Source organism: Mytilus californianus, unplaced genomic scaffold (genome assembly GCF_021869535.1).
Source record: "Mytilus californianus isolate M0D057914Y unplaced genomic scaffold, xbMytCali1.0.p SCAF_2, whole genome shotgun sequence".
Lineage (NCBI taxonomy): Eukaryota > Metazoa > Mollusca > Bivalvia > Mytilida > Mytilidae > Mytilus > Mytilus californianus.
Window position 1 is genome coordinate 31930353 of NW_026262668.1, and position 16008 is coordinate 31946360.

General features: G+C 32.2%; 1 protein-coding gene across 1 annotated transcript in view; it reads left to right on the plus strand.

Annotated features, from left to right (window-relative positions):
* LOC127729700 (uncharacterized) overlaps positions 1 to 16008 on the plus strand; it is a 91779-nt gene that overhangs the window by 26676 nt on the left and 49095 nt on the right. The window contains exons 2-5 of the mRNA XM_052237546.1: positions 6730 to 6760; positions 7314 to 7532; positions 11088 to 11175; positions 13993 to 14159. Coding sequence (XP_052093506.1) covers positions 6730 to 6760; positions 7314 to 7532; positions 11088 to 11175; positions 13993 to 14159 — 505 coding nt within the window. The remainder of the gene's footprint in view (positions 1 to 6729; positions 6761 to 7313; positions 7533 to 11087; positions 11176 to 13992; positions 14160 to 16008) is intronic.

Here is a 16008-nt window from a genome sequence, read left to right on the forward strand (position 1 = left end):
GTTTTTCGTATACAATAACCTTAACCACAAGTGCGAGGAAACCCCGTGATAAAAGAAAAGGAAAACAAACGTGGATGTTAGGTTATAGATGATGCATATTATAAGGTTTTTCTTGTAGTATAAAACACCAAGGGGTGTCAGGATTGATCAAACGAATTTCTTTAAGCAATCCTAACACCCCAAGATGTGTTATACGACAAGAAAACCCTAAAAAATACGCATTATCAGACTCATATACGTCATTAAACATTATTTTCTGCAAAGATTTGCTGGAAATTGTATCCCATTTTACCGAGAAAATTAAAGTGGGATATTCCTTTCTATTGCGATTAGGTAAAACCACGCCAAACTTCTCAATTGTAAAGTGAAGTAATACCCATTAAACTAGATATAAACGTTCGTAATCATTTAATTTTTTTACTGTAAATGCATGAAGCAAGAAATAAATGAATTGTTACGGTGATTGAAAAATACAAATCACTTGATAAGCAATTTATTATGTTAACTTTATAAAGGATGCTATGTTTTTTTCTTGTTTCATGTCATTTTTACCACAGAAAAGCAAATTATTTTATTACAATCAAATATAGTCTCTTGTGTGGACAGTGTATGACTTGCAATTTTTTTTTCATACAATTTCCAAATTTATTTTTTTATTTGCTTGAAATATTAAGTTAGGGGATGAAATTACATGTTAAAAAAAATTGGGTGCTGAATCTTTATGTTAAGTAGTGATTTGGTCCAGTTAAAAAAGGTCAAAAATTAGTATGTCTGAAGCTGTCAAACTGAATTTTAGACCCCCTTAACATAAAATTGTCAATATTTTGAGTTGGAGCTGGTAGACTTTTCTATAATTTTTGTATTATTTGTCCCAATAGTAGTACACTACACGTAAAAATCTTTTTGAGATAGAGCTGGTGCGAATTATTTAATTTTAATTTATTGTCTAAAAGAAATGCACTACGAGATAAATGTGTTCTCGTGCCATCGTGTATGAATTATTTAGATCAAGTGTTCTCTCCCTTTAGTCTGGCATTAGTAAAATATTGAAAATCAGGATAAAATATTACGCTATCCCATAATTAACGTACGTGGCTGTTCACCTTTAGAAAATGAGAATATTTGGTAATTTGATAGTGTAAAAGTAAAGGGTATATATTATTGTAAAGTTCACGAAATAGCACGAAGAGCATAGAAATCGTTATGTACATGTAACACAGAAACACTGACAGCCATAGATCATGGTACGATTTCCAATACGGTGTGAATCAACAAGATTGTATACTTTTTTTTTTGATAATCCGACACATAAATGTTTCTGATAAAATTTGGCTTGTTTTAAAAGTGTTATGAAAAGTTTTGCCTTATTGAATTTATCTCGCATAAAGTCCCTTTATTGTAGCGATGAATTAACAAATCTTCAGACTAATTGTTTCGAAAATTCAACACTGCGTTAACGACGTTTTTGGTTTTTGTGGTTTGTTTTAAGGTATTTCAGTCAAATTAACAGAGGAAATGATTGTTTCTGCCTAAAACCCTTACAGACTATTAAAGATAGAAAATTACACAGTAAAACTCGATTTTTCAACTTTGCATCAAATGCTTTCAATATTTTAACATACTGTACTTAGTTTGCATTTTAATCCGGAACAATAATGACCTTACACTTATTGTATGCCTTGACAACCTTTTCATTGAAACTTAGTATCGCCCGGGTTGATTCTTCAAAAGAATGACCTATCGTTCTGAAAGGAAATAACTCCATATAGGTATATAAATAGTGTAAATTGGTTCGGAAAGAAAATGTTTGATACATCAAAATTGATAATTTACGGTAACCAACTGTTATGACAAAATTTAATTAACAAATAGAAATGCATGAAAAAAAAAATAATCATCGCTCTATTGCATGTTTATCATCTCACTTATTTTTTCACGTGCTCCATGAATCTTTGTATATTAAGGTTACGTTCGGTATACTCCGACAATAAAACATGTAAGTTTTAATTAGCAGGCAAAATTTTCTCTGAATGAAATATTTTTGGTCGATTATATAATATTTTGGATTCGTAATAAATGTAAATAAAGAGCTGCGCCATGAGCGTATAATACGCCCTTCGCCCTTTTAGCTCGTCTGTTAGCTTTAAATGAAGTTCTATAACCGTCCAAAGTTTGAAAAATGGACAGTTTTCGACGATTTTTTAACGAATAAAGTTCCATAACTAAAAATCGAAAGGAAACTTATGTAAATATATATAAACAATTCACCAAAGTTTCATGAAAACTGCTCAAAGGTATACCATAATACGTCCCGTCCCGTCTTAGATTTAATCTGGTGCGCACTAGTTTGAAAAATCGTGCGCACGACTTTAAATCTCGTGCACACGACTTTTAATCTCGTGCGCACGATATATGAAAACTGGTGCTCATAACTTTCAAAAACTGGTGCGCACAACTTTCAAAAACTAATGCTAGCACGACTTTCAAACTGATGCACACGAGATTAAATCTCCGGCAAACGAAAATACTTATATTTACATCACACTTAAGGGGCTCCGTAATTATGCTTTACTAAAATGACTGTATTAACAACTACAAACACTTTTTTGTTGGCGTCTTTGTTTGATTTAATTGTAAGTGTGTTTGAACGTTAAATTAAGTTGTGTTGTATGTCTGTATTGTATGCTGCTAGATCCCAAATTATGTGGTATTATCAAATAATCAGATCCAATGGCATTGAACCATCATAGACCTATTCACAAGCAAAAGTGAAGCGGATTAAGTCATGCAAATCGAATCTTTTGATATACCATTTTCAAATATAAATTATCACTTGTTTAAAGAAAGGGTTGATCGTTTTCGTGGATTTTTTGCAATAACGAATTAGCGAAAATAGATCTTTCACGATCCTTTTCACGATCATCAAAATGCGGTACCCGATCTTTCACGATCAGAAATTTCATTTTTTTACAAATAATACCGTTTTTGCAAAGTTTCTGAATAAACTAAATCAAAATAACTTTAAGAACTATTTTAAACAGTAATACTGAACGATATTTCTACGAGAAAAGTAGTTTATGCATTAAAAATTTGGAAAAAAAATCATGTTTGTTTACATTTTTATTTCTCTGAAATTTCGAAGAGCAATCTGCCTTTTGTTGTTTTGTAAAAAGGGTGTACTTTTAAGTCTTGATTTTTCTCGGATACTGATTATTATGTTGAACCGTTTTGACGGACAGTTATATTTTTCCAATATTTGTCATTATTATTGATTAAATTAGATTATTTATTGCCGTTGCATGTGTTTTCTCGGTAATATTTCATTCACGATCCTATACCAGATCTTTCACGATTTAACCGCAATACTTGACCACCGTTACTTATTCTTTCACGATAATTTTTCTCGATATATCGAATGACAGCCGTGATAGAGGTCAGTTAAGTATATATACATACATTAGTTCAATAATTTCCTTTACATTATTATTTCAAGATACTCATTTCATATGACTTTAAATACGCTAATGAGAGTTCTTAAAAGTATGTCAATATATATGAAAACATTGAATTTCTTGTTTCACACAAGTGTACAGTAATTTTAATTGACTATCAAGTAGTAATTTTAATTGACCATATAACAAGACACTGAACCAGTCCATGTTATTTTTTATCAATGAAACAAAAGGCATTTATGGTTCGATTTGCAAGTTCTAATTTTTCACAAAATTTTCATTTTACAGAAAATTTCGACAATATAAGAATAGCGCAATCTTCAGAAACCAATTTAACTCGAAGGTATGCAACGAGTTAAAGGGTAAAAATATGATCGATCTGCTTATTTTTGTACATACAGAGTCAATTGGATCATTATATGGCCCAATTCGTCTACCTCACAAATATTGTCAGGCACTATAAAATCATTTCAGGCACTAAAGCAAAGTCTGCTATGAAAGTAGCATATGAAATATATGTCGATAGACATGTGACCCCTTATAATCATAAATATAAACAGGCAGGTAAACATAAAATACGAATAGACAGGTAAGCAAGTGCAACAGAATAAGCTCGATTTCCCCAGGTCGGTTTGATCTCATTTCATAGATAGAAAATATAAATTAAAACTAAATGTAAAATATTTATTCATAAACTGTATAAGACTGATTTTTGGCGGTTCCAATTAATGATCAAAGCAGCCTTTCTGCTGCTGCCTTCCCTAGTATCACATTTTCAGCTAACTTTGTTTCAATCACTGTACATTCTTAGAAAAAAAGTAAAATAGCAAAAATACCGAACTCCAAGGAAAATATAAGACTGAAAGTCCTTTACCAAATGGCAAAATCAAAAGCTCAAACACATCAAACGAATGGAAAACAACGGTCATATTCCTGATTTGATGAACAATGCGCAACCCATCTCCAAAAAAGGTTAAATCAAAGGTGGCATGAATGTGGATGCTTATTGACATGCAAGCCAATAATACATCCACAATGTTTCTGTAAATTATTTTGACGAAACTGAAACAAACTGACATCTGATAGCGAACTCAATGTTTGAAAAAAATCATACTTTTATTGTATGTCTGAATTGAAGCTTATGCCCCTTTGAACTGTCAAGCAAAGAAATTTTAACTTTCCAAAAATGAAAATACACAATTTTTTCTCCAATTTCTTAACTTTGACATAGCGTCGTGTGAATCTTAGAGCTGTCAGAGCTACACTGTTCTATCACCACACTCCCATTGGCTTATTCATCTAGTAAGTATATTTTTATGGTGGTGTATCTCCACAATTTTTCAGGTGTTTTTATTCTGAAAATTGTTATCAAAATCCTCTTAGTAGTACTATGCTTATATTGTTTGCATGGTTTGAACTCAATCTATGAGCAATTCTTATAAAATCCAGTAGTCCAGAATTGGGAATATTACACATTTGAAAATAGAAATATAGGGATAAATTTCTAAAACCACATTGTTTGTAGTGTAGTGGTCTATCTCCAGAAAAGGGGATGATTTATTTATTTAAGTTGTTTGTCTATTAAAAAAACAATCGAACAAAGAGTTACTCTTCATGTACGTAAATTCGCGATTCCTATATAACTGTATATGTCTCAGTCAACTATTTATGATATTGCACTTTTAAACTTTAATTTAAGTTTTTACCAATATTACCAAATGGGAAATACATCATTATAAGATTCACACGACGATATGTTGCGAGTCTTCTTTTAGATAATGAATGTCGATTATCCCAGACATGTCCGAAACTAATTCTGTTATAAGTATTTTTTAGCATATTACAGAAACTTTCCCTTTTCTGAGCATTCAGTATCGTTTGCCAAGAGCAGATGACACCTTATCCAATTACTGACTGATTACTCGGTTAAGATAATGGAAGTAATCAGAGTTCTGATAAAACTGCCAAACAAGTATTTGATGCATTTTGAGTCACAACCAAAACATTTCTTTTTGCATAGTTTATTTGTAACTTATTTGATAAAAAAAACTAATAGCATTTAGATTCTAAAGAATGAATATTTACCCCACATTGAATGCTAAAAAGTAGGACAGGTCTAACACATGCATCGACCATTTTCGTCGTATGAGAAAATACATTCAGTTCAGCGGAGCGTTTTCGTTATGTTAAACATAACCTTACTGACTTTCTTAGCTAACTGACTTATTACAAATGTAAAGGTTCCAGATTTATGAGATTATTTAAAAAATATTCCTCAATATTTAAATATTTAACAGCTTAAAGAATATGATGAACCAAAGAATAAAGTATAGTCTTACAATATTTTCCAAATTCGTTAAAAACCACTCCATGTTTACCCAAATAATCACCACTCCGTTTGCCTAGCAGTTTCCACAGTCCAATAGTACGAAAGACGGTTAGTGTCAGGGAAAATTGTGTTTTTTTTAATTTTTACTCGTTATAACGACTTAGCTAAATCGTTATAACGAGTTATACTTTTTTCATTATTCAACATGACATGATCACAGGTTTTATTTTGTTTAGATAAATCATTTGTGTACAAAGAAAGCAATGACGGACTCAATACAGACTTGTTTAACAACAATAATTGTTACAAGCATACCAGAGTTTACTGTGACACCCCCCCCTTTTTTTTCCCCTAAGTACATCTCTATGCAGGCCTTTTAAACTATATTTGAGAAATTGGCTTGACAAGTATAGCAATATAACTAAAATAGAGCTTCTCTATAAATAGCAGTACATGCCGTTTAACAACTTTTAAAATAATTATTAGCTGAGCTGGACTAAAGGGCTCGATGTTACATTTTACCATCACTTAGTGTTCTTGGTATGTCGTCATCATTCGTGTGGTAACTTTTACAAAAATCATCTCTTCTGAACCTGACAGGTCAAAGTTCTGACAGCCGTATATATATATTAAATATTGAAAAGCATTGAAGCACAGAGACCATAAACAAGTTTGTAAATTGTTTATTTGATAAAAATGGTGCATTGCAGACGGTATATTCTAGCTGGATATTCTGGTCTTGGCTCCAACTAGTACTACTAGAATAATTGAAATGCTTACTGTTAATAAAATAGATATATTCCAAATCCAGATTATTCAGGTTTATAAATGTCAAGGATAAAATAAAACACTTTTGCCATTAAACCATTTATCTATTATCCCTGATTACTATTATTCACACATTTGTTTTTTTGTAACTCTTTAAAATTGATATTTATTTTCTTGCAGATGAAAATGTTTTTAATCAGTTTATTATTATGTAAGTATTATTAATTTTGAGCACCCTCGTTAGAAAAAAATATGATATAACAGTCATTCTTGTCAGTAAGTTCATTCTGAGAATCAAAACGTCCTTATTTGATTTAATGTTTGGAAAAATACATGTTTGATAGCTGTGCGACGAAAATTATATTTTCAGCAAGGATGACCCTATATTTCACACTGAGAACTGTGATTAATAGATAAATTCAGTATTAGTCCCAGCTGAGCAGTGACAAATCAATGAAATTATGTTGAAATAACGCATCGATAAAACTATATCCATGAAAATGAATAACTTGGTCTGGTAAGAACTGAAAATAAATAACTTTACACAAAACAGTATGAAAATGATAATTCTGCAACACAAAATTCAGGTAAAAAATGTGTACAAAAGTGAAAATAAATGTACGCACGGAATAAAAAATAAACATGAGTAGCAACAAATGAAAATAAATGATCAATTCATCCCCTCCCCCTATCAAATGGTCGTCTCCTTAACGTTAGATAATATTTTTTTTCTCGTATTTCTATTAATTTATTTATATTGCCAGTGTTAGTAGAAGTTAAAGCTCAATACTGTCCAAGTACATGGGATAAAGTCTACAGATCACATAGTGGGTTTGGAGTATGTGTTAAACGTCTACCGAGAGCCGTCACTTGGAAGGAAGGAGAACAAATGTGTAAAGATTTGATTGGTACACCCTTGGCATGGAATGAAACTTTATCATATGAAACACAAACCCAGAGAATATTTACATTTACAGAGAAAGGTTGGTGTTTTAATTGCTTAAATGGGGGGAAAAATCAAGGAAATGAAAACAAACACATACACTGAAATGGAGATTATTTTTGGGGTGGAGGGGGCTCATCATATTTTTCAAGCAGGAAAAACTTTTTTCTTTAAATTGAATGAGTAATATTTATACTTAATGCTTATCTGAATTGAAGGCAGTAAAGTGACATTTTTATTACATAATTTCTAACTACAATTATATGTTGTTTTTTTCACTAGTTCTATTGAAATTTTGTTTTAATTTTCTACATAATAGATGAAGTAAAATAGCTTTTTCCTGAGAAAGAAATATTATCAAAAACATGAAACATAATATAGCATCAGCAATTATGTCGACTGAGTCATAGGCACTTGTCTCTGGATTATTTTTACCTATATACTTTAATATAACACATTTCTCAAATATGTGAGTTATGTACCTTGTGTTATATTAAAGTATATAGGTAAAAAAAAAAATCAGAGACAATTGCCTGTGGACTGAGTGTAGGGAATTTTTCAAACCATTGTCACGACGATGGCCATTCATACGTTTGTGCAACGTTTATGACTCCCACATACACTTTTTATTCGTATTTACATTGTTGAAGGCACTCTGTATATATGTAGCTTTTACAAGTTTAAATTGCAGAATATTTTTGTATGTAGTATTTGTTTGCAATTTAAACGACGTATGTTTCCACAACTCTTGCAAATACCTGCTGACCGCGAACAAGGGTTAAGATTTAAATACAAAACAGCTATGCCTTTCAAGTCTTTTTTACGTTTCTGCTTTACGGAAAAATACGGGGTTAAGAATAACAAATGGTAGGTCGACATGAGTGAGATTATCTTGTTAAACATTTTATCTTTAAATTGTGAAAGATCAAATACGCTGACCATGTTGCTGCGAGAGGATTGCTCCTACTGAGGATTATTTTTTTATCCATTCATTTTGGCATAAGGGAGCTACCATTTGATTTTTATGGGGGGCTAGGATGAAAAATTTGGTCCTGCATTTTTGTCGAGCCTTCGACTTTTGTCGAAAAAGCGAGACATAGCGATCCTACATTCCGTCGGCGTCGGCGTCGTCGTCGTCGTCGTCGTCGGCGGCGTCCACAAATATTCACTCTGTGGTTAAAGTTTTTGAAATTTTAATAACTTTCTTAAACTATCCTGGATTTCTACCAAACTTGGACAGAAGCTTGTTTCTGATCATAAGATTATATTCAAAAGTAAATTTTGTAAAAAAAAAATTCCATTTTTTCCGTATTTTACTTGTAAGTGGACTTAGTTTTTCTGCCAGTTAACATTACATTCACTCTGTGGTTAAAGTTTTTAAAATTTCAATAACTTTCTTAAACTATCCTAGATTTCTACCAAACTTGGAAAGAAGCTTGTTTATGATCATAAGATAGTATCCAGAAGTAAATTTTGTAAAAAAAAAATCCATTTTTCCGTATTTTACTTATAAATGGACTTAAGTTTTTCTGCCAGGAAACATTACATTCACTCTGTGGTTAAAGTTTTTGAAATTTTAATAACTTTCTTAAACTATCCTGGATTTATACCAAACTTGGAAAGAAGCTTGTTTATGATCATAAGATAGTATCCAGAAGTAAATTTTGTAAAAAAAAAATTCCATTTTTCCGTATTTTACTTATAAATGGACTTAGTTTGTCTGCCAGTTAACATTACATTCACTCTGTGGTTAAAGTTTTTAAAATTTTAACAACTTTCTTAAACTATCCTGGATTTGTACCACACTTGGACAGAAGCTTGTTTATGATCAAAAGCTAGTATCTAGAAGGAAATTTTGATAAAATTTTGTTCCATTTTTTCTGTATTTTACTTATAAATGGACTTAGTTTTTCTTCCAGTCAACATTACATACATTCTGCAGTTTAAGTTTTTAAAACATTTATTAGATTCATAAATTATCCTGGATTTTTACCAAACTTGGACAGAAGCTACTTACAATCAAAACATAGTATAGAGGGGAATATTTTTATTAATTTTTTTCCTCATTTTTGTTGAGCCTGCGATTAACACCAAAAGTAGGCGAGACACTGGGTTCCGCGGAACCCTTACGAATTTTTTTTAGTTGTAATCTCTGTCCTGCCTTTTTATTTTTCACTCTATTCGGTCCTGCCTTTTTTTTATTAGTTTATGCTGATTTTTTTTACATAAATTGTCATCCTGCCTTTTTTTTTGCCAAGTTGCCCATCCTGCCTTTTTTTTTACTCAAAACTCCTGTCCTGCCCTTTTTTCAAATTTTATCCTAGCCCCCCTCCCCATAAAAATCAAATGGTAGCTCCCCAATTGGACTCTTGTGGACCTGTTTTGCCGCTTTATTTACCTTATAGCTCACCTGGCCCATAGGGCCCATAGTGACCCCGCCTGCCAGCCAAGATGGCCGACATGAATAAAAAAGAACATAGGGGTAAAATGCATGTTTTGTCCATTATTTTGAAAACAGCTATAAATAAAGAAAATCTGACAGGGGCAGAAATGTTCAGAATGTTGAGCTGTTCATATTGTCTATTTATGTCAAAACTGTCAGACGACATTTTATAGAAATTATTGCCCTTAAATTATGAATTTAAAAAAATTTCTTAAAATTTTTGCCTTTTATCTTGAAAACTATAATAGATAGAGAGAACCTTTTAGACCAAAAATGATCAGGAAGAAAGATCTACAAATAAGTCAACCTGGCCAAAATCGTCAGACGACTCCTGTTTAGAATTATTGCCCTTTAATGACGGTTTTTACCAATTTTTTGTGATATTGCCTATTATCTTGAAAACTATAATAGATAGATAGACACTTTAAATAGTAAAAATGATAAGCTAGATAAGATCTACAATAAGGTCAGACATGGTCGAAACCGTTAGTCGAATCGTTATTGGAGTTCTTGCTCTTTAATGACGATATTTACTATTTTTTGGCGTTTTTGCCTAAGATAGATAGAAACTTTAGACAAGATCTACAAAGAAGTTAAATTTTTTCAAAATAGTTGGTAGACTCTTTATAGGAGTGATTGCCCTTAAATGATGACCTTTTACCCTCTTTTGTGATTTGGGCAAAAACTAAGGAAGATAGAGAGAAACAGTAAACAGAAAAAATGCTAAGCATTACAAGATCAACAAAAAAGAGATTTTTGTCATGAATTCTATTTAAGTCTACAATGTTAGAGAGTGTCCATTGTTTAAGATACACTTAGACCTAGGTGAGCGACGACACAGGCTCTTTAGAGCCTCTAGTCTCTGTTCGCTATTAGAATGTCATTTATATTTTAAAGATGATATTATATGCACCCGATAACTTGTCTTTCCCTGCCTGATGTAATAAACACAAATATTAGAAAATCGTTTACTAGTGCCAAATTTCATTTCTAAGATAAGTTTCAAAAACTCAAAATTTTGTTTTGAAAATCTTGTTTCAAAGGAATTACAATTTGAACATGGGGGAGGCCGGCAAAAAGCTGCAAGTTATCGAGTTTATTCATTGGATTGCTCATTTTTAACATAATTTTCATTATCATTCATATTTTCAGAGATTTGGAGTTCATTGGTACTGAAGAACAAGAAGTTATTTCATAGTGGAGCACCGATGACAACTATCGGACTGTCCCCTTTTAACGCGTAAGGTTATTTAATAACTTTTCAGATAACATGTCTTCGCCAGCACAATAATTTTATAAGAACTAAAACTTGCACTGGTAATATCTATCTGACAAGAGCTACCACACCTTGGCCTTGTTCATGGTTGAAAGATCGAGTACTATTTCCTCATGACGTCAGTTTAACCGTTACTACGGGAAAAAACGGTAACTGTAATTGCTCCATACAATCTGCAATATCCACTGAACTCTGTAATATTCCATGTTCAGTAGTTTTCAACAAGTTTTCGATTTTTTATCTCGTCTGTACTAAGCAGTGGAACCGAAACTTAGGCGTGCTGTTTCCGGTGGCGGCGTCAACGATTTGTGTAAGTTAGTGATAAGGTCAGTTTAATGTGGTATGGGTGTCTTTCGCCATCTTGGATTTCAAAATAGCAGAACACAAGATCTAGAATTTCAATTAGATCAGCTAGTTTCGATACAGGAGTACAACTAACTGATATGAATTTTCAGTTAAATGAACACATTAATGAATCTAAGTTTTATCACTCATAGTTTTACAAAAGTAGAATAGTTTTTGCTTGATTTCAATTGTTTTAAACATTGAGTATTAAGGAGGGTTAACTCAGAAAAAATATAATCTGTAACGTACTTTAGCAAAATTTTCTACTTTATGTTATAGCAGGAAAAGACGTACGGCGACCCCATTTCTTCTTTTGATATTCTGAAAGCCTTTTATAAGAGCTATATTCTCATATTGAATTTAACAATTCGATCATTCAGTTTAACTTCTATTCACATTATGATGATTTTTCTCTGTATAATCCATACAAAATGTGTCATTTTTTTCATGGCCTGTAAATTGAGATCAAGCTCGGTGACCTGTAATTTCTATTATATTTTTGAGCATATCACAATATATACTATATAAATTCTATCATTTTTTTTTATTATACTTCCATACCACCTTAAGGGGAACCACTAATGGAAAGTAGGTGATACTTGCAGTTGTATCAGCATGGCACATCTCATTTCCGTGGATAATATTTCAGCCTGCCCCCTCAGTCATGGTCTTTAAGACTTTAAAACTTGAACTTAGATTAAACGTAACAAAAATTGTCATTTTTTCAGTATAAGGGTCACCACTAATGGAAAGTCATTGACATTTGGTATTCAGTTGATTCAGTATTAACACATCTCATACCCATGGACATTATTTGGCTAAAGCCCCCACTCCACAGTTATGGTTTATGGACTTTAAAACTTTTGCATAGTTTACATGTTAAAAGTTTGTGATTAGGTCAATTTAAGACGAACCACGTATTGTAAGTCAATGATACTTATTATGCATTTGTATAAACATTGGCACATCTCATTTTAAATGTTAAAGTGTGTGAAATATGTTTAGGGGAAATATGTTTTAGGGGAAATACATATGATAAGTCAATTATATTTGGTATGCGGTTATATCACCATTAGAATATCTCAGATGAAGATTATTTGACTCTGCACCATCAGTCAAAGTTCATTGACTTTGCATGATATGCATAGTTTGCATGTTAATGTATAGCCATTTAAATTTCATTATTTGCATTTTACTATCAAAACTACATACGGACAAGACATATCTGTGACAACAATTTATTACTATTTGAGTGAAAACACATGCTCAGTATGTACGAACTTAAGCAACAGGAAGAAAAGCAAGCTTTGCTGAGCGAGTGTTTAACATAATGTAATATTATCCTGGGATGAACGAACATCGTTTTTAAGTTCTGTTCTAAATAAGCACACACTTAACTGTTTAGTAGTAAATTTATTTGTGTCGCCTGCGACGAAAGTAGCGGAATGCGAGACATTGGGATGCTCATCCTGCGGTGACGACTGCATAAACTGTTTGTAGAAAGCTTAATGTTCTAGAAGGTTGAAAACATCGATGTTTCATACCTTGTTTACACATGCTTTATAATACGAAGTTTCCGTCTGACATGTTCACTGTCTTTGACCTTATTTTCACGGTTTAACGACTGCTTAAAAAAATAATTGTTTTGGCTTCTATCTTCTAAGAAGGGCTGCATGATTTCTCACTAACCGACACAGATACATCTCAAGTGTAAGTGACATGATAAATCACCTAAAATGGAGAGACCTTGCACAAAGAAGAACTGATGCGCGCCTTGTCATGTTTTTTAAAAGCTCATATCAACTCATTGTCATCACAAAATCAGATAGACTAATACAACCGCTCAGACAGTCCCGGAACATGCACACACTTTCATACCAAATTCCATCCTGCATAACACAAATACGCCAACAATCATTTTTCCACGTATTATTAAAACCTGGAACAGCCTTCCTCTGGGCATTGTGATGAGCAACTCTGTAGAGTCGTTTAATGCAGCTGTCTCAACCTACACCTATAGTCAGTAAATAGTTTTATCTTAATAAAAATGAAAAAGATAAATAAAAATGAAATAAAAATGTGCACTATGTAAAAATGTTAGAATTAATTTTGTTAACAATTCTAAAATTATTAAATTTCACTGTATATACGTTTCCACTAAGCCACACGTATAGTAAACGTGACATACACTTCAACGTGTTGAAGGCAGTCACTACAAAGTAGAAGTAGAAGCAACCGCATATTTGTTGTTTATCGTAGAATAACACTTATAATCGATTGTCACAGTATTTGCTGGAAATAAAAGGGTAAAATATAAGAAACAAAGTCACCATCATCTTTAAGTGTATACTGCCTTCGTTTCTCCAAGTCTGAGCAAGCAAATTGTTGATGTGATGTAATAATTTTTATGTAGATCCTATCTTATACTTTTTACAGTCCTAACTCACAGTCAATAGACATACAGTGGGATGCTGACCAACCAAATTTGAACTCAGGAGAATGTGTCGGTATCAATTCAAACAAAACTGCACGTTTTAGTTCATGTAGTGAGCAAAAGTTCATGTACTGTCAAAGATACCTTGTTAAACCCACAGTTAGTCAAAGTATGTTGAATTTAAAACATAAATGCATGGTCTTAAAACTGAAAACCGTTTTTGTGTATTGAGTTTTATTATCCCGCCTCTGACGAATGCCCTAGACATTCAACTTCTATGCAGCAACATTCCAGCAACACTTAAATATGGAATACTAGTACTATGTTCCATTAGATACTATTTCTCAGAGCGATCGTTTCTTGTTAGGATTTTCTGCTATTTCCAGGGTTCTTACTGGTTAAGTTGAGAAGTCATCTCTCAAAAGTTTTTCAGACGTTTTCATGACTGTAGACGTTGATGTATTTTCTGTGGTCACAGATTACCACGAATATGCTTTATATGTCGAAGCCACAATCCCTTCTTTTTTCATGTTGATGATTCATCTTCGAATGCAACTTTTTACCAGATTTTTACTCGTGAGTGACAGAAATACTAGAATGTAGTTGACGAATGCGTGTATCCGTGTTGATCGGTTACTCGTTGGACATTATCGTCGCGCATTTGTAGTTCATCCGTGTTTGGTCACTCTTTTTCACATTTTGTAATATTTTGATTCTTTGATAAGTTTTCCTTTTCATCTGGCATTTTTTGATATTCAAATGACAAGTGATCAACATCGGGATTGAATGGTGCAATGACAATACACTCCTCTTAAAGTTAACTCAATCGGAGATCAAAGGAAAATTTACCATTCGTGTTACAATCTCCTTTAATTTCTGAATGTGTTTTTTCTTGCTTCACGTGGATGATTCTACAGAAAGGCGTTCGTGAGGAAGTTTGCTTTTCGTTTGTTTCTTTGATTTTCTTGCAAACATCAGGCGCCTGTTATTCAGTGGTTGTCGTTTGTTGCTGTTTATCATGATATTTGGTTTCCATTTATTGTTTTGAACATAAATCAGGCCGTTTATTTTCTCGTTCGAAATACATATATATATATGGTATTATTAAAAGATGAAAATGCACTGAAATCGTATTCAAATAAATCACAAATATGTGACTTATTTGGAATATTACAACACACTTATATTCATATACATAAAATTTCAATTTCGTAGATTTAATATAAAATAGTACACTGTATAAATGTATATGTCATGTTATAAAACAAAAGAATAAATAATAAGGAACTAGCTTCACAAAACAAAATAGTGATAATTTTTCAACAGATTTGGCAAAACTGAGTTCTTGCCCAGAGTAAAACGTAAAATAACAAAAATACCGAACTCCAAGGAAAATTCAAAACGGAAAGTCCCTCAAATGTCAAAATGAAAAGCTCAAACACATCAAACGAATGGAAAACAACTGTCATATTCCTGACTTGGTACAGGCAATTTCCTTATTTAGAAACTGGTGGATTAAACCTGGTTTTATAGCTAGGTAAACCTCTCACTTGTATGAAAGTCAAAATTCCATTATATTGACAACAATGTGCGAACAAAACAAACAGACATAATAGTTAAAAATGTCAAAAATAGGGGTACAGCAGTCAACATTGTGTTATAATCTTAATCACTATAAAACCAAACAAATCTATCAACAAAGAAAAACAAAATGGCATACAGATAAAGCACAAAAGCAAAAATAGAAGACAAGAATACAAATAATGACCATAGCACATAGTACATAGTAACCACGTGTACCTTTTTGATACTGAACAACCAACGAGAGACACTCATAAAAACCACAGGATTCATTCAGTTTAAATAACGCATGAAATATATCTCAGCTTACATTGCATTACTTAAAAAAGTATTGCGGCAAGTTTTAGCTTTTTAGTACGATATACGAGATAATAACAACGATTCATTTTATATATATGAGTCTGTAGCTAAAATTAATTTCTATGCATACTCAACTA